General features: G+C 40.6%; 1 protein-coding gene across 6 annotated transcripts in view; it reads left to right on the top strand.

The window, feature by feature from the left end:
- Dis3l2 (DIS3 like 3'-5' exoribonuclease 2) overlaps positions 1–20,312 on the top strand; it is a 309,644-nt gene that overhangs the window by 58,129 nt on the left and 231,203 nt on the right. For 3 of the 6 annotated variants that reach the window (XM_076914866.1, XM_034521596.2, XM_076914867.1), the window contains exon 6: positions 20,037–20,078. The exons of the other annotated variants lie outside the window; for them this stretch is intronic. In XM_076914866.1, the coding sequence (XP_076770981.1) occupies positions 20,037–20,078 (42 nt within the window). The remainder of the gene's footprint in view (positions 1–20,036; positions 20,079–20,312) is intronic. 6 annotated transcript variants of the gene reach the window in all.

Raw genomic sequence — 20,312 nt, 5'->3', positions numbered from 1 at the left:
CACAGCTAAAGCAGGGGAGAAACTTGAATCCTAAGTTTTTGTGTGAGCCACCATTTAGAGGTTAGGCGAGGATAGCATAGAGAGGCCCACATCCTGTCACGTGGGACAAAACAGTGATGACCAGATTATGCCTGATGTAACTAAGGGACAAGTGAAATCCAAGGATATAGAGAACACAGGTACAGTGAGATGGAGTCAACAAACTCATGCTCTTGTAGTCCATTCTCTGTGCAGAGAAGAGAGTGTAATTTTGTCATCTGTGGTTTTTGAGACAGAGTTTTTGGGTAGTCCAGGTTGACTTAAAAGTTGCTGTCCTTCTTCAACCTTCTGAGTCCTAGGATTATAGACATGTGCTTTTGAATATACTTTGCTGCTACTAATCTCTCTTGGCTGGCTGGCAGGATGGAGCTTAGTGGAGAATCAGCAAGAAAGAGCAGAGTGTCAGTAGTTTTTGTCCTCAGGGATATAAGGAGCAGCTGAGCCTAGAGGGCAGAAGGAGAGACATTTGATGCAAGGACCTACCTGGTGTAAGGGGAAATATTCTTTGTATTGCTCCACTGTAGGGCTGCCATGTTTAGAATGAGTCAGCAGCAAACTCTGGAAACACAGACGAAGGCTGATCATGTTCTCAACTGCTCCTCTCTGAAGTTTTCAGCAGTCCATATTGTGGAGGAAAGTTTTCCAGGGACTAGACTGAGCTGTGGCATCTTGCAGGTCAGAAGAGTAAGAGTTCTGAACCTTGAGCGCTGAGCACTAGCTTCAGCTGCTGAGTTGTCTGTGCAGCATCGACGAACCTCTGACATACAAGGGCCACAGGCCTCTGGAGCCCCATGGCTGACAGAGGAGATGACACTCAGCAGAGAAGCTTGTGAGCTGACAACAGTTATTTCTTGTCTTTGAGAAAGATAGAGGTAGGGATGTCAGGCTTAGGCCTGGGCCTGTCTTTAGCCTACAAATTATTTATCTGGGGATTTTGATAAATAACAATTCTAATTCAGTAAGGCCTAGGTGATGCCACAAATTGTGTATTTCTAGTAAGTTCCCAAGCCATGTTGATTCTCTTGTTTTGGGAGTCACACCTTGAGTAAAAGACTTAGTCTATGGAGCAGGAAGGAAAGTAAAAGAAGCAGATTGGTGTTATTGGTCCTTGGATCTGAGCTCTTTTTGATGGGGAAAGATAGTTGAGTGTGTAGTATGGATATTAACAGTTGTGGCTGGGCCATTGAGTCTCAGGCTAGATCTTTGTGCCCTCTGTCTATTGGTAGCATACTAATGAACAGAGACTGACATGGACAGTCATAGGCTTGACTGGCAAGGAGCATCCCCTTCTTGTAATTGCTGCCAAGGGCTGGTGTAGGGCCATAGGGGCTACACTCTTGAGTGGCAGTTTTGATGTACATGTGCTTTTTTAACTTTAAGAAGTTTGAGATTTGGAGGCTGCTCTGGTTGCTTATTCCATCCATGTCTGTGGAGTTCCCAAGTGTCTTCACAGGGGCTGCTGACACCGGCTTTGGTTCTTTTCAGATCAGCTCCATTAGGCATATCTCCTAGGCCTCATTAGTCCATGTATTTCACAGCTTCTCAGTTTGAAGGGCTTGGAAGTCTATTTGCTGTGACCTAGCTGTGACAGTTGTTGTTGACAGAATCAACCTAGAGAGAGGAGAATATTTGGACTGCCACTAGAAAATCCTGACATGTATAATATGGGCACATCAAAACATGCTGGCCAGCTGTAGTACTGGTTTGTTAGTATAAAAACATGTTGTTATTAAAAGGAATCTCTAGTTAGTAGTGTAAGTGAATGTGAATTAATTGGCTTATTTGTCTTTACTTCTTTATGCTTGCTGTGTTCACTCTCTTGGGTGTGTAAACTGCAGTGCCTTTAGGGTTTTAGAGAAAAACAACAGTTCTTTTAGTTATAGTAGTAAATAGTCAATTTATTTCACAGCATGCTTTTTGGCAAAATAGATAGCTATAAAAGTATCAAGCTGTGAGGCAATAATAAAAATAATTTACTCTTACATAACAATTTTAATTTCAGAATTCTTTCACATTTTTAGCGTTTGCATATAAGAGACATCTACTGAAGGATATTTGAGGGACAAATAAATGATAGTTTCTTTAGTTTGCCAGTTGAGGAACTAAGATACTGTGAGGGTGTGTGGTTTGAACAGAGTTTTGAACAAAGGTAGGGGTAGAATCAGGGTCTCTTGACCTGGGGCCCTTTTTCCTCAGGTGTTCTAATGGGTACTGATGGTGGGAGTCATGTCCAAGCACTGGTCCTGTTTCTTCTTGGAGCTACATTGGATAACCAGCGGCTTCTCCCATTTATCCTGCCCTGGGCTAGATCCTGGAGATATAAACAGAATAGGTACCAGGTTTGCCCTTAGGGAGCTCGTAGGCTGGTTAGAAGGGGATGGAAAGAATTATTGTAAGGTTTACAACATGGAAAGAAATACATCATTATTTGAGCAGCAAACTCTGAGACAGTTGGGAAAGGTGGCATAAAGGTTACATTAGAATTCAGGGTTGAGGGATGAGAGCTTTTGTTTTGTTTTATTCCAGATTGAGAATGATTTGTCAGGAGAGGGTTATGGAAACATCAGGTTGCAGAGAAGAACATGTGGGTTGAAGTATTGGCTAAATGAAGTTCCTCTACTGACTCTTCCAGACATGTTGAAGAAGAGTGGGGTCTCAAGACCCTACCCTCTGTGGGAACCAGTGTCCCTGGCAGCTCATATAGTCCCCTGAGATATTGCTTCAATTAGAAATATTTGCTAGAACTGGGGAGATGACTTAATTGGTAATGTGCTTGCTACACAAGCATGAAGACCTGAATTTGGATCCTCAGCATCCATCAAAAATCAAATCAAATCAAATCAAAACAAAACAGGTATACCTGTCTACCTTGGTAACCCCAGTGCTTTGGGGTGGTGGGGTGATGGCAGCAGAGACAGAGGTGTCAGGGGCTTGTTGTCCAGCCTGTCTAGCTGAATGTCGAGCTTCAGCTTCAGCTACAGGACCTACTTCAAAAGTAAGGTAGAGGGGTGTGTGTGCTAGTACATGTCCTTAACCTAGCACTTGGGAAGCAGAGGTAGGCTGTTCTTTTGTCTTTGAGGCCAGCCTGTTCTGCAGAGTGAGTTGCTGGGCAGCTAAAGCTACATAGAGAGACACTGTCTCCAAACAACAACAACCACAACCACAACCACAGTCACAACCACAACCACAACAACAACATGATGAGGCAGAAAGGGCTAGGGGAAGACATCTGACATTGATCTTTGTCTTCCACATCAGTGCCCACCAGCAGATCCACCAGCTCACACTTGTATAACACACACACACACACACACACGCACACGCACACGCACACGCACACGCACACGCACATGCATGCACTCATACATGCACATAAAAATATTTGTTTGCTGGCTTTCTGATTTTTTTCCTTTGGTTTTTCTGTTTTGTTTTTTTTTTTCTCATCCTTTTCTCAATTTAAAATATTCATTCTTCATAAGTATTATTTATTCAGTCTTACTCTTCATCTTTTGTGAATATGTGATGCAGGGTGTGTGTGTGTGTGTGTGTGTGTGTGTGTGTGTGTGTGTATATCTGTGTCTGTGATGGAGTACATGTGGAGGTCAGTAGACGAGCTCAGGTTTTGGTTGTTGCCTTTCTGCCTTGTTTGAGTCAGGGTCTCTTCACCACTTGGGGAGCCTGGTTGGCAGCTGGTGAGCTTCTGGAGGTTCTCTTGACTCTGACTCCTGACTCCCATCCTTTTGTAGACTTTCCATGGAGTTATAGATGCTTGTGTTACTGAGACCAACTTTTAAAATCTTATTTACTTTAGTATTAATTTTTGGGAATCTGAATTCAGGTTGTCAGGTTTGCACAGTAAATACTTTTACCCACTAGGCCCTGGCTTTCTGTCCATCTCTTAAACAATTAAAAAAAATCCTGTTATTTTCCATCTCTTAATACTCCAGTATAGTATACTACAAAGAAACATATATAAGCCTGATGACTGTGAACTTTTAAAGTATGCTCTAGTAGTAGTTAGTGTATTTTGCATCTCATTCTTTAGTATCTCTACCTCAGTTTTATGAATGCGAAAAATGGGGCTTACATAGCTTAATATAATTAATATTAATATAACTAAGGAGTAAGTTGGGTTCAGATTTATGTCTCCTGATTTTATTATCTCATTGATATTTGTTAATCCAGGAATAATCAATGAAGGAATAATTTGATCTGTAGATGGGTATGTCTGTACCATAGAATTTGCTTGGATATAGAAAAAAATCCATATGTTTTAGCATTAGATGACATCTTAAGTTGCCACCATGAGTAATGAAGTTGACTTTATCAGTTGGGATGTTTGAAACCTAGTGTCAGTCTCAGAAAATAATTTAGGGAAAATTACTTAGAGCTCTGGTAGCTGTGTGTGAGGACTGGGAGGTGGGACTGCCTCCCAGGGTTTTGTAGAGGCAGGTGTTGGTAATGGGCTTCAGAGCCTTACCAGGTGCCTGACAGCATATATTGTGCACTGATCAGAGCATATAAACGGGGTGATGGACCTAGATGCCATTCTGGCTCAGTGGCAGCAGATAGCCAGCAACACAGTACAGATTTTCAAGAAGCAAATAGGCAGTTGCAGAGATGTTGCATTCCAGAGATGAGGCACTTGAGCCTCAGTGCCAGTCACCTGACTTGGAGCGCAGGGAGGCACACACAGGGAGCAGGGTCCAGAGCAGAAGCAGAATTCTGAGAGGCAGAATTCTGGGATTTTTTGGTTATAGCAAAGGATGCTTGGGGCACAGGATTTAGCTCTGGTGTCTTGATTCTGAATGGTGGGTTGAAAAGGAAGCCCTTCCATGAGCTTGACTGGGAACTGAGGTGAGCAGTTTAGGTGATGGAGCCATAGTAATCAGCTCCGAGAAAATGAGAGTAAAGGAGGCTGACAAGACCGTGTTAAATTAGACTCAGTCAGATAACACAGTGGGAAACGGAGCTTGACTGAGAGAGCAAGCTCAAGTGAAGGTTTTGCTCACTGGGACTTAGCCTTTGTATTCTTTTGACTGAATATTGAAAGTGTGATAAGGCAGGCCAGGGTCTACCTGATATATGTATACCTCCTGGAAACCTCATGCTAGGGGCTGATTCACTTAGTTACCACGAATCATCTCATTGTTGGTCCCTTACACTGGTGTGAGAGGACAAGTGGGAGGAAACCAGGTAGCTATTGTGCTGGTTAAGTCTGGATCCATCTCAAAACACTAGTGGGTCACTCAGCTTATGGTGAAACAGTATAACCACGGACAGTCGCTGGACATTCTGGTGCACGCTTCCTAAGCAAGCTGACTTTTGTGCAGGGTAGTGGTGTTTAAGCTGCTAGAGCTCAGTTGAATGTTTTTAAGAGAAAATTGGTTTAGAAAGAAATAGCTTGAGTTTGAAAGAATAAAGGAAGTACTGATAAGAGTGCTGCTCGTGTTCTAAATTAAACAAATACGAAAATCAAAGTGTACATTTAATCCCTAATTTTCAGTGGCTGTTCCAAACCTTTTCAGGCTCACAAGACTTTGGACCAGTACAGTAAATTGTTTCCTTTGACAATCAACGTTTACTTCAAGTAATTGTTTGAAAGTTTTGTCTTTCAAGTTCTTTTTAAAATATGCACCCATCATGCTGGATTATATTTAATCCAGTCTCTTACATAACCACTATCGTTTTGGATTGTTGTCAATTCCAATGAATTAGAACTTAGAACTGTTTGCTTCTTGGCCTGTGTGGTGGTCCCAGAAAGGACTTGGAAGGTGCTTGATGATGGAGGGAAGGTTTAGGAACCTCCACCTGGAGTGGTACAGAGGGTAGCTGTATCTACTCCCATGATCAGGTTTTCCTCAGATTCTTATGTACACAAACCTATTTTTAATAGTCATCTTTTCTTCTTCAATGTTGCCAACTCTGGGCTCAAATACTTCAGGTCCTTGCCTGTTTCAAACATGTCTTCAGATCTCTGTAATTCAGGCTGAAATATCTGAAATAAAGAATGTATCATTTAAGGATAGAGTAGCTTATTTGTGCTGGAAAACTCCCAATTAATATTTTAGGATTCTATGTTAAAAATGAATTTCATTCCTCCTTAATTCCATGGAGATGGTTTGTTGAAATCCATATTCTTTGTAGTGAATGAGTTAATGTAGACAAGATACTGCAAAAATGACAAATGAGTGCTCCAAAAGTGTCAGAAAGTTATACTGTTATTTCTAGAAATGAAAACTATGAAGCTATACTTTAGCCAAGATCACATAGTTCAGATGAATTATTTGTAGCTCTTTACTTTGCTACTGATAACAATTGTACATAGGAGATATAAAATATTGGTGTCTTAGAATATCTGACTGCTAAATAGTCTACATGGTAAGTCTAAGTAGACTACCTTATAGTGTGGGATAGTGTGATTTATATTCCAGCAAGATCCTCCAGTAGTTTTGCTTTGTACTGTCTTTACTCCAGAGCTTAGACTAGATAGAACTGTGGCCGTATATTCTTCTTGCCATGTATTCCTATGGCAGAAGGAAACCAGCATTTAAAATACCTGGTCTAGAAATGGTGGAGTCATTTCTACTTGTTGGTTAGAATGGCTCTACCCAACCAGAAGAGGAACAAGAGGTGCAGTCCTCCCAAGAGTGTGTAGGCAGGGACAGCCGACTCTCTGTGCCAAATGGTGTTTGTGGCTGTCACACTGGATGAATTATACTCATTATATGTTGCACGCTGGGTAGCCATTTGAGAACTAGACGCCAGTGCTCATGGGGTGAGCTTCAGTACCAAGTACTGCAGCTTCATTGCAGTTAATGAAAACAGAGTCCAGATGGTCTCAAGGTCACCCTTGGTTAGGTAATCATGCTTTAAAGTGCACCCTGTGATACAAAGTAATTCTGTTGTTTTTCAAATTAAGTTGCTGGTACAACAGTATAGTTTTAATAAATGGCAGGCTAAAAATGTTATATTTTAAAGAAATATACTGGGATTTATCTGTAATACTAACAAAGCATAAGAGTACCTCTGAGGGTATAGTACTGCTATCTCCTACTGCTGTTGTTCAGATTCTCGTTTTTAATTTTAAAAAGTCAATAGGTCTACCTTATCCAGTAATAATATAGGATACACACACACAGAGACACACACACACACGCTACTGTCTTAAGAACTTAGGTAATATATACCAGGCAAAAATATTTTGTACAATGTGTTATTGAGAAAATAATAGTAGAATTGGAGAGCCACATATATTTTAATGCTCTGAAACTTAAAATGCAAGAGACAAGGTGAGGCCGGTAAATAAAATATAAGGAGTGGTGTCATGACCTAAAGGAAAGGGGAAACATGGTGGGAGAGTGATGGGAACATTTGTTCGGAGAGCCCTAAGGAGGGATGGTAAGCCACAATGGCACTGAAGAATTTGTGGAGTTGAGTTTAGGCTTGAGTAAACCTGGTGATTGGATATAGTAAATGAAGTAGAAGGCAGAAACTAGGGTGAGTCTTTTTTTTTTATTGGATATTTTATTTACATTTCAGATGTAATCCCCTTTCCCCATTCCCCCCCCCCCCAGGAACCCCCAATCACATTCTCCAACCTCCTGCTTCTATGAGGATGCGCCCCCACCCAACCTCCCACTCTTACCTCCCCACCCACGATTTCCCCCACACTGGGGCATCCAGCCTTCACTGGACCAAGGACTTCCTCACCCATCTATGCCTGACACTGTCATTCTCCCCTACATAAACAGCTGGAGCCATGGGTTCCTCCCTATGTGCTACCAGGCTGGTGGTTTAGACTCTGAGAGCTCTGATTGGTTGGTGTTGTTGCTCTCCCATGGGGCCTCAAACTCTTTCAGCTCCTTCAGTCTTCTCTCTCACTCCTCCATTGGGAACCCCATGATCAGTTCAATGGTTAGCTGTGAGCACCCACCTCTGTATATTCCAGGCTTTGGTAGACCTCTAAGGAGGCAGCTATATGAGGCTTCTGTCAGCATGCACTTCCTGGCATCCACATCAGCCTCTACCTTTGGTGACTGCACAAGGGATGGATATTCAGGTGGAGCAGTCTCCAGATGGCCCCCCTTCGGTTTCTGTCCTACACTTTGTCTCCATATTTGTTCCCTTGAGTATTTTGTTACTTCTTCTAAGAAGGGGCAAAGCATCCACACTTTGGTCTTCCTTGTTCATGAGCTTCATGTGGTCTGTGAGTTGCATCTTGGATATCGTGAGCTTTTGGGCTAATATCCAATTATCAGTGAGTGCATACCATGTGTATTCTTTTGTGATTGGGTTACCTCACTCAAGATGATATTTTCTAGTTCCATCCATTTGCCTAAGAATGTCTGGAATTCATTGTTTTTAATAGCTGAGTGATATTCCATTGTATAAATGTACCACATTTTCTGTATCCATTCCTCTGTTGAAGGACATCTGGGTTCTTTCCAGCTTCTGGCTATTATAAATAAGGCTGCTATGAACATAGTGGAGCATATGTCCTTGTTATATGTTGGAGCATCTTCTGGGTATATGCCCAGGAGTGGTATAGTTGGGTCCTCAGGTATTGCTATGTCCAATTTTCTGAGGAACCACCAGACTGATTTCCAGAGTGGTTGTACCAGCTTGCAATCCCACACCAACAGTGGAGGAGTGTTCCTCTTTCTCCACATCCTCGCCAGCATCTGCTATCACCTGAGTTTTTGATCTTGGTCATTCTGACTGGTGTGAGGTGGAATCTCAGGGTTGTTTTGATTTGCATTTCCTTGATGACTAAGGATATTGAACATTTCTTGAGGTGCTTCTTGGCCATTCGAGTTTCCTCAGTTGAGAATTCTTTGTTTAGCTCTGTACCCCATTTTTTAATAGGGTTATTTTGTTGTCTGGAGTCTAATTTCTTGAGTTCTTTGTATATATATTGGATATTAGCCCTCTATCGGATGTAGTATTGGTAAAGATCTTTTCCCAATCTGTTGGTTGCCATTTTGTCCTATTGACAGTGTCCTTTGCCTTACAGAAGCTTTGTAATTTTATGAATTTTTTGTCTTTTTTTTTTTTTTTTTTTTTTGGTTTTTCAAGACAGGGTTTCTCTGTGTAGCCCTGGCTGTCCTGGAACTCACTCTGTAGATCAGGCTGGCCTTGAACTCAGAAATCCTCCTGCCTCTGCCTCCCAAGTGCTGGGATTAAAGGGTGCACCACTGCTCGGCCTCCATTTATCAATTCTTGATCTTAGAGCATAAGCCATTGGTGTTCTGTTCAGGAACTTTTCCTCTATGCCTAGGTATTTGAGAGTCTTCCCCACCTTCTCTTGTATTAGTTTTAGTGTATCTGGTTTTATGTGAAGGTGTTTTATCCACTTGGACTTGAGCTTTGTACTAGGAGATAAGAATGGATCAATTTGCATTCTTCTCCATGCCGAGCTCCAGTTGATCCAGCACCAGTTGTTGAAAATGCTGTTCTTTTTCCACTGGACAGTTTTAGCTCCTTTGTCAAAGATCAAGTGACTATAGGTGTGTGGGTTCATTTCTGGATCTTCAATTCTATTCCGTTGATCTTCCTGCCTGTCTTCGTACCAATATCATGCAGTTTTTATCTGCACTATTGGTCCATAGTACAGTTTGAGGTCAGGGATGGTGATTCCCCCAGAAGTTCTTTTATTGTTGAGAATAGTTCTCACTATCCTGGGTTTTTTGTTATTCCAAATGAATTCGCAAATTCAGGGCTGGCATTGTGTTCTCTTAGGGTCTGTATGATATTAGTCCAGGGTCTTCTGGCTTTTATAGTCTCTGGTGAGAAGTTTGGTGTAATTCTTATAGGTCTGCCTTTATATGTTACTTTATCTTTTTCTCTTACTGCTTTTAGTATTTTTCTTTGTTTTGTGCATTTGATGTTTTGATTATTATGTGATGGGAGGAATTTCTTTTTTGGTCTAGTCTATTTGGTGTTCTGTAGGCTTCTTGTATGTTCATGGACATTTCTTTCCTTAGGTTAGGGAAGTTTTCCTCTATAATTTTGTTGAAGATGTTTACTGGCCCTTTAAGTTGGGAATCTTCACTCTCATCTATACCTATGTCAATGTTTTTCATGGTATCTTCTGCATATGAGATTCTCTCTTTCATGTCTTGTATTCTGTTGGTGATGCTTGTGTCTAATGACTCCCGATCTCTTTCCTAGGTTTTCTATCTCCAGGGTAGTCTTTCTTTGAGATTTCTTTATTGTTTTTACTTCCATTTTTAGATCCTGGGTGGTTCTGTTTAATTCCTTCACCTGTTTGGTTGTGTTTTCTTGAAGTTCTTTAGGAGATTTTTGTGTTTCCTCTTTAAGGGCTTCTACCTGTTTATCTGTGTTCTCCTGTACTTCTTTAAGGGAGTTATTTATGTCCTTCTTAAAGTCCTCTATCATCCTCATGAGAAGTGATTTTAAATCTGAACCCTGCTTTTCTGGTGTGATGGGATGTCCAGGGCTTGCTATGGTGGGAGAACTGGGTTCTGATGATGCCAAGTAACTTTGGTTTCTGTTGCTTATGTTCTTGAGCTTGTCTTTTGCCATCTGGTTAACTTTAGTGCTATCTGCACTCACTGTCTCTGACTGGAGCCTGTCTTTCTAGTTGTCTTGCTTGTGTCAGAACTGCTCAGAGTCCAGATGTCTCTGTGATCCTGTGATCCTGAGCTCCTGGGTGGATGAACTGCTGGGACTCAGGCAGAGTCCTTTGGGATCCTGAAATCCTGCTGTTCTGAGTTCACTGGTTCCTCTAGGATGGCTCAGGATATGGTGTTTTAATGAGAGCAGACCAGCTAGGTATCTGCCCCAGCCAAAAGGACCAAATGATGGGTGGAAGGGGAGTGGTATTCTGGAGGGGCGGGGTTTGGGTGGCTGATGGGTCCTGAGCACCCCAGCCTCCCAGTTCTAGTTCTGGGGTGTAGGGTATTGGGAGAGGGTTGTTACTTCCTGCTCTGAGTGCAGTACTTTCTCTAGAATATGTCAGGATATGGTATCTTCACGGGAGCAGACCAGCTAGGTGTCTGCCCCAGCGGGAAGGCTAGGATGAGTCTTATACTTTGTGCTTAGTTGAGTGAGGGGATAGCAGCATTATTTGCTGTGGTGGGATATAGAAAAGGGAGCAGGCTCAGAGAGAGGCTGAGGCAGGAAGAGTTCATTTTGCCTTGAGTTTGACATGTGCAGGAACATGTACATTTCTCAAGCTAGAAGGGAGCGTTCTCTTAGGATTTAGAGCTAAGGAATGAGACCATGACTAGAAGTAGATGTTTGGTAGACCTCAGTGGCTTCATTAAATGGCGATTTTATAAAGAGATAAAAGAAATCTGGAACCTGAGGAGTACTGAAGCAAAGTATATCTGCAGGGAAGAGCATCCAGTGAAGAAGAGTGAAAGCTGGGGCAGAAAGACACATCGAGTACACAGGGGGAGAATGTGGTCCTGAGAATGAGGACAGGGGACATCTGAAGGAGGAATCTTCCTGGGAAGTTAGTTTTGGTTAATATGGACCATCTATGACATTGATTGTTGGAGCAGTTTTGGTGGAGTAAGAAGAAGGCAGGAACCAAAGCACCTTTAGTCAAGGAGCACATATGAAGCCCCAGAGAGACCAGTGATCTCACAGTAAGGGACAGGTAACTGATGCACACTGTTGTTTTGACATGGTAGAAAGTTAAATAGAGTGTTTTAAGTTGGGATTTTTGCTCAAGTAGCCTATGTGGAAAATGTACAATTTTGATTTCATTATTTATATTTTAATTAGGAAAATCTCAACTGAGATCCAAAGCTAGAGTTTGAGAACAGAGCAATGGGAATAGACAGACACAGTGCTAGAAGCTGGATGAGGCTGGAGAGCGGAGGACTTGGTCCACAGGACTGAAGGCAGACATAGGGGCAAGCCAGAGAAAGCCAGAAAAGGTTTCAGAAATAAATGCACCCAGGGCAGTTGGCCAGGATAAGGGAGATATCCCAATGAACAATTTTTGGGGAGCATAGGAACTTTGTACAGGGTGACTTCTGGAAAAGGCTAGATAGCAAACATTTTAGAGTATGGGCCTTCCAGATCATACATCGCTTTTTTGCTGTTTTTATTTCCTACAAAGAGTAAAAGACCATACGTAAATGAACATGCATAGCTGTGCTCCAACACAGCTTATAGAAATTACAGGATTTGGGCTATAAGCTGTAGTTTCCAGCTTGGTTGTAGAGGTTGTAATTATACCTCATGAAGGAGCTTGCTTCTGCCCAATAAAGAACCTGGTGAGCGTGGATATAGGTATCTCTTTCTCATAATTTCTAAAAAACTTGTAGACTATGCTAGAAAATGACTCCTTTGAATCTGTTCTAAAATCTACTAATTCAAATTTGAGTTTTCTTGAGTCTTTAGATTTTAAGTCAGAAAATGTTAAGAAGTCTCTATCTTTGTGGGTTCTTAGGAATTAGTTGTCTGGGTTCTGTATTCTGTCTCTCTTTTTTGGTATTTTCTCTTTAATAAGAACACTTAGTTTAAAGTCTGTCAAGAATTCTGGAGTCTGAGGATATATTACTAGCTTGGTTGGTAAAGTTCTTGTCCAGAGTGCACAGGCACTGTGCTTGATTCCCTAGCCTCACATCATGTGGACTATGGTAGCATAGGCTTATAATTCACGAACTCAGGATGAAAGTGTAGGAGACAGAGTCATTCCTGACTGTAGAGGGAGTTCAGTGCTAGCCTGAGCTACAAGAGATACTCTCAAATAACAACAACAACACAAACAAACAAACCTGGATGTATTCACCACAGCTTTAGGTCCATTAAAACTTTTTGTTTTATGTATGTGTGTGTATATATTTGTGTGTATGTATGTATTTGTATGTGTGTGTGTACATGTGAGTACAGAGTGCATGTGCCATGTTCTTTCCTTCCATCATCTGAGTCTCAGGGATTGAAATCAGGTCTTTAGTCTTGGTTGTAATCTTTACCATCTGAACCATATTGATGGTCTTTCTGATCAGGCTAGAAATGAATCAGATGATGTTTTAAGTGATTTATTTTGGAATAGAGGCCACATTGTCCACCTTAACTCTCTGACATGGCTCTCTGTTCAGTATGGCTCAATCCAGCTTCTCATTCTGTTTCTCCTCTGCTGTCCTTGGGCTCTGTTCTCATGCTTAAGGCCTTTGTCATTATTTAGCAGTGGTAACTTAAATTACTCTTTGCAGTGATCAGAAAAAGGACAAGTATCTCTCTACTCATTTTCTTTTTATCTTCATTTGAGTCAGGGTCTCATATAGCTCAGGCTGGCCTTGAACTCACTATGTAGCTGAGGCTAGCCTTGAACTTCTGATTTTTACACCTCTACCTCCCAAGTGCTTCGATCACTGTGTACCACCATGCATGTCTCTCCTCTTTGAAAGCCAAATGGGGATTGATTTTGTCTCTAGACAAAGTGTCAGGGTACGGGATGTCCTGGCATTTAGTAGTCACCAACTAAAGGTTGGTGCTTGAGGCAAGGGACAAAATTCAAGGCTACAAATATGAAGTGAATACAGAGTTAGAAATAAAAGAGATGCCTTATAGATTGGTGCAGAGAAAGGAGAACAACCCACATCAGTGGTTTGGAATGTATATTGTTAGCAGGGGGATGTAGTGGCCATTATGCTACTTTGCCATTGGACTTACATTGAGAGTGAACCAGTTATTGTGGGTGATCTTAGAAATCTAGTCAGGAATACCAGCACAGAACACTGAAATGGATGTGAGGATGGGAGCAAGGATGGTATGTGCATAGTGCTATTCCTGATGTAAAGTAGAGGCGTGAGTTTGTGTCTCAGTGTGATAGGGCTGATTCTCCCAAAGAACTCAGCTGGAGAGGGTAGTCTAGAGGAGCATTGCAGAGAAAAGTGAGGTGACAGAGACATGGGTATGATGGGAGTGTCAACGAGATTACCAGCTCGTTGGAGAGGGCCAAGGAATGCTTTTGGGAAAGAAATTTTGGGAAGGAATAATGACTGGAGAGAAAATGAAGCATGGAGTGTGTAAAGGACCAGAAGACTTGATCTAAAAAGAACTCAAGCTGCTTTGGATTCAGGAGTTTTCGTCAGCTGGGCGATTTACACGGGGCAGACTAGTAGCTGGAGACGCTTTCTCCCAAGGCACTGGCACAGGCAGATTGTACACTTGAAAACCTAGTGTTTCAGTCTATTTTGTGCTGCTGTAACAAAATATTTGAAATATTTCTAAAGAAAAGAAACTTGTTCTTATACACTTTGCCACTTGCTGTAGGCACTGACCTTTACTTGAATATTAAAGTCAGAAAGAAGGACAAGGCGAGAGGGTGCTGTCCTGTAAGAGGAGGAGGGCCCCATGACCTGATGATCTGTAGAGCCTTACCTCGTAATGCACCCCGTCATCATCTATGAGTGTTGAAGAAGGCGTGCTCGAACTGCCACAGCCACAGATGGTTCCAGGAAAGAAAGAACCCTTCACCTAACAGTGTCCAACCATTCTGTGTCCCTGAACATGTGACACAGCTGGGAGGGGAATCTCTGTAACCGTCTATGTGGGTATTTTCAGCTGGTAAGTGCTGTTGTTTTAAGCCTTTGGTGTAAGATCTGGTTATCTTTGGAAAACGAGGGGTTGAGCATTGGCAGCTGGGACATATTGACTCTTAGGGGTTGAACATTGGCAGCTGGGACATCGTGACTCTTTCTGCCACTTCTCTGTGACATACACTTGGTATTGGGTGTGCTATTCCCTTTGGATTAATCTGAAGGCTGACAACTCTGAGTGTGGTCCATGTGCCAGCAGCCCCATACACTCTTAAGCTCTGTTCCCAAGATCCGGTGGATTAGAATCTGGTTCACAAGAGCCCTGTGCGATCCGTGTGAGCATTAGTATTTAGAAAGTACTGATGTAGATGAATTAGTAGAACAGAATGATAATGTCCTTCTGTGTTTTATGTCCTTAAAATATCTCCAAGGCTCATTTGTGTTGTAGCACATCAGCATTTTGACTGCTTGGGGGTTGTGTTACATTGGATGGCTGTTAGATTCATGTAGTATTATAATACTTCTGTACCTTCTAAACCAAGAACTGAAGAAGGAAGCACATAGACACTGTTCTAACTGAAGGGCAGCCGTCTGTGGGTGAAGGGATGTGAAATCTCCCTGTGTAGGCTGCAGGTGCTCGCTGTATTCTCTACCTTCCTCACCCTCCCTAGTCAGCTGTAGCAAATGGAGAGAGAGAGAGAGAGAGAGAGAGAGAGAGAGAGAGAGAGAGAGAGAGGCTATTCATATAGTTGTAGGCAGAAAAATATGTTTATTGACAAAAAGGTTGATCTGTTTTGAATTGTTTTTATTCTAAGAAGAATTCTATAACCTTTTCCTTCCCATTTTCAGAGACCTTTTAAGTTCAAGTAGTTACATCATTTCTCTTAATAGACTTCAGTTTCACTCATTTTTTCCTGAAGAATTATCTGTTACTGTGTGTCTGAAATAATGCATTTTTTTCTATTTTCTTCCCAATAATTGAGACCATGTTTTAGTTCTTTTCAATATATTTTGAAATCTTACTGAAAGTCAACAACAACAAAAAAATTATCACTTTTGCATAGTGGGGAACAAAATACCTGAGAAAAACATGAAGAAGGGAAGATTGCTTTGCACACAGTTTGGTGCATGGTTTCAGAGAATTCAGATCTGGTTTCAGAGGGTTTGGTGCATGGTTGCTTGGCCCCATGAACATGATATCAGGTCAACGTGAGTGTATGGAGGCGGCCTGTGACTTCCAGACAGACAGGAAGCAGAGGACAAGTGAGGGATTTAGGATTAAATACAACTGTCGAAGTTCTTATTTTGAGGACTTGGATCCATTAGGAGTCGATATTTGTGCACGGTGAAAGAGAAGGACCTAGGTTCATTCTTCTTCACATCGACCGACCTTGTGATTGACTAGAACCACTTGTTGAAGATGCTGTCTTTTCTCTAATGAGTAGTTTTGACATCTCTGTCAGTTGCCAGATGGCTACAGTAGTGTGGTCTTGTTTTATCGATCTGTGTGTCTGGTTTTGTAACAGCACTATAGTGTCTTCCCATTACCATGGCTGTGCCGTATGACTTGAAGTCAGGTAGTGGTTTCTTCAGCAGCATTCCTTTGACTAGAATTACCTTAGCTATTTGTGCTTCCATATGAATTTTAAGATTTCATTTTGAAGTTTTCATTTAGAGATCTTTCACATTTTTGTTAGGATTATTCCAAGATATTTGTGTGTGTGTGTGTGTGTGTGTGTGTGTGTGTGTGTGTTTTGAGGCTATTGTGAATGTGGTTGTTGCCCTCATTCTTTCTCATTAAGCTTGTCCTTAGTATATAAGAAGGCTATGGCTTTTGTGTGTTACTTTATATATCTTGATGCTTTGATGAAAGTGTTTATCAATTCTAGGATTTTTTTTATGGATTCCTCAGGCTTTCTTATGTAGAATTTTATCACCTACAAATATACTCCTATTTGTATCTCTTTTTTGTTTCACTTATTGCTATAGATAAGATATCTAATGCCATATTGAATAAGAGTGGCGATAGTTGATACCCTTGTCTTGTCGCTGATTTTAGGCTAAATGCTTTGGACTTTGCCCTATTTAATATGATGTTGCGCTAGGTTTATCATATATAATGTTTTTTTATGGTTAGATACAGTCTTTTTATTTTGAATTTCTTTCCAGTTTTCTATTTTGTGTGTGTGTATGTGTGTGTGTCTATATATGTGTTTGAGAGGGAGGGAGGGAAGGGAGGGAGAGGGTGGGGAGGTGTGCTCATACACCAGCCTTGATAGATCTTTCACAATATTCAATGAGGCAGGGTCTTTCAAAACAGAGCTTGCTGATATTGCTTATTTTGATATCACTATACCTGATTTCAGGTTATAGTACAAAGCCAAGGTAATCAAATCAAATCAAATCAAAACAAAACAAAACAAAACAAAACACAACACATAGTGCCAGCACAAAACCAGGCACATTGGATCAATTGAATTGAGAGCCCAGATACAAGGTCACACAATTATAAATACCCTCTGTCTCCACTTTCAGAGGCTGGAGTTGCAGGCAGGTCACATTCCCATCCAACATTTGTGTGGGTTCTGGGGAACTAAACTCCAGTTTTCTTCTTGTGTGGCAAATGCTAAACCATTGTGGCATCTCCCAGCTCTCTTGAAGACGTTAAACATAAAAGTATATTGGATTTTGTAAGTCCTTTCTATTTATTAAGGTGACCATGTGCTTTCTGTCCTTGAGATGGTTTATGTAGTTTATAACATTTGTTGATTTATGTATATTGAACTGTTAATGCATCTGGAAACAACTTGATCACAGTGAATAATCTGTTTTGATATTTTCTTGAATTTGTTTGGCAAGTGTTTTGTTGGGAATTTTCACATATGTGTTATTTTCTTGTTGCATCTCTGGGTGTAGTACAGCTTCATAAAAGTTTGGTAATATTCTTTTCTAGTGTATGAATAGTTTGAGGAACATTGGTGTTAGTCTTTCTTTGGAGGTCTGTCTAAATCCACCAGTGACTATCTGGGCCTGGATTTTCTCTTTTAGTTGGGAGATTTTTCATTATTGCATCAGTCTCATTGCTTTTCTATTTCAATTGATTATCTTATCATGGTTTTGTTTTTGTGGTCTTAGTGTATCTAGAAATTAGTTCTTTTAGACTTTCTGATTTATTAGAATGTATGTTTTTAAGTAAGACCTAATCATTTTCTGAAGTTTGTCTCTTATAATGGCTCCCCTTTTCATTTCTAATTTTTTCTATTTGGATATTCTCTTTCTTTTGCTTTGCTTGGCTGAGAGTTTGTCTAGTTTATCTTTTCAAAAAACCGCCTTTGTCGTGGTTGTATTATTTTGTTTCTATTTCATTAATCTCTCCTCTGATATTAATGATTTCTTTATGTCTACTGATTTGTTTGACGGTATCTTCTTCTTCTCTAGATACATCATTAAGTTTTTTTTTTTTGTTTTTTTGTTTTTTTGTTTTTTTTTTTTTTTTGAGATTGTGACTCACAAGTATCTGTAACTCTAATTCTATGGGATCTCTCACTTTTTTCTGTCCTTCATGGGTACCAGGCATGCACATGGTACAAGACATACATGCAGCCAAGCACTCATACACATAAAATAAGTAAAACTTAAAAACATTAAAAAGGACTTGCCTAAAGTTCTAATATATGATCTATTTTAGACAAAGTTCTATGGGCTGCTGAAAAAAATGGGAATTAAGTAGTGTTAGGATGGATTGTTCTGTAGATATCTGAGTTTGTTTGACCTATGTTGTCACCTATGATATAAGACTTATAGTCTGTCATCTTACCTGAAGTTCTTCCTTGATAACATTCCTTTTCTTAGTTTTAGTATGTTGTTATTGATTTCTCTTTTTTACACTCCCAGCTTCTGCCCTGAATCTTGCTTTCTTTTTCATTCATATATATATATATGTATGTATGTATGTTTTTCTGTTTAGGATTTCATATACTTTTATTTACATGATGTAGCTTAAAATAGCCTTTATTTATTTATTTATTTATTTATTCATTTTACATCCCAATTATAGCCTCCTCTACCACCAGTCCCACCCTTTCAAATAGCTTTTTTAAAAATTTAAATGAATTCCACCATCATTTGTTTATTCAACTTTGATTGACTGAATAGTGGCTATACTTGGCACTGGCTGTCCTAGGGATGTAACTGCCATCTTCAGCTGCTCTAGATCAGTGTACAGACCAGCATGTTAACAGATGTGAATAGAGGGCCCACAGTGCCATGGGATGTTTTGCTCAACAGTGTTGAGCATTGAGATGACAGAAATGCAGGTGCTTAATAAGGGGAGAGGCCAGTTCTGCCTAAAAGCTTGTTCAAGTTTCTTCTTTTTCTTCTTCTTCTTTTTTTTAAACTTTATTTTTTTTTTACAGTCTAGTCATTGCCCCGCTCCCAGGCCCCCCCCCCCCCCCAGTTTCTCATCCCATTCCTCCTCCCCACTGTCTTCAAGAGGACACCCCCTGCTCAAGGGGCTGGAGAGATGGCTCAGTGGTTAAGAGCACCAGCTGTTCTTCTAGAGCTCCTGAGTTCAATTCCCAGCAACTACATGGTGGCTCACAACCATCTGTAATGGGATCTGATGCTCTCTTCTGGTGCGTTTGAAGACAAGGATAGTGTACTCACATACATAAAATAAATAAATCAAGTTTCTTATAATGGATGATATTTGACTTGCAGGTTGAGAGTTTGCCAGTTGAACATTTAGGAGAGAAGAAAATATTCCAGGCAAAATGACTATGTGTTTAAAGAAGTAGAAACATTTGTTCCTTTAAGTCTAAACTGGTCATGGTAGGGACCGGGTATCTCTGTGTTTATAGTAATAATGTCCTGTTAGACCACAGTCTTGTCAAATCTCACTGAGATTACATTCTAGATTCTTTACTTTCCCGCTCTGAGCTTTGAAGTGGAGAAAGCATTCACCTGTAAATGGGGTGTGTTTGTCGGTGGAAATTAGAATCATCTAGCTCGTCCTTGGGAAGTCATGGATGCTTCTGAAAGTGTGAGTTTCATTTGTTCCTTTTACTTCTCTTGTAGCCAGCCACCTAATGCCTGGCATATTAGTAGGCAGGGAATAAAGATTTGTTGAACAATCTCAGTATTTGACAACATTAGAAAAACATCTGGTTCATTTCTTTCGATGTAACATTTTGTGACTAGAAAGAAAGAGCATATGGTGAATTCACTGGGTTTTGTGATTGTATGAAGCAAAAATTTGTTTTCTTAAATACTAAGTGACATTGATGGGGAAAGCAGCAATAGTTCAGGCAGGTTTTCTAGGTTTGTATGTGGGAGCTAGATAGAATTTTTCTCTTTGAATATAAAATATAAATTATTCTATTTTCTTTCTTTCTTTACCTATCTTTCTCCCTCCTTCCTTCTCTCCCTCCCTCCCTCCCTCCCCTTCTTTTCTTCCTCAAACTTGCCATGTAGCCAAGGATAACCTTGTCTCTCCCTGGAGTGCTGGGATTACAGGTATGTACTCTCATGCCTGGTTTTTAAACAGTGATAATGATTAAACTTAGGGTTTATTATAAAGTATGTTGCAAAAGATACAGAAGCAGCCAGATGATAGAGTGCTAGGGAACAGAACTGAAAGTCATGCCATTTGTTAGGTGTGAGCGCACCTATGCCTTTGTCTCCCTAAGATCCATCTTAGTTTTATGTGACACTTTTGGAGGCAATATTGAGCAAGGACTTCAGCTCAGT

This window comes from Arvicanthis niloticus, chromosome 17 (assembly GCF_011762505.2).
Source record: "Arvicanthis niloticus isolate mArvNil1 chromosome 17, mArvNil1.pat.X, whole genome shotgun sequence".
Lineage (NCBI taxonomy): Eukaryota > Metazoa > Chordata > Mammalia > Rodentia > Muridae > Arvicanthis > Arvicanthis niloticus.
Note: the sequence above shows the minus strand (reverse complement) of the source record. Positions and strands in the feature narration are given on the sequence as shown.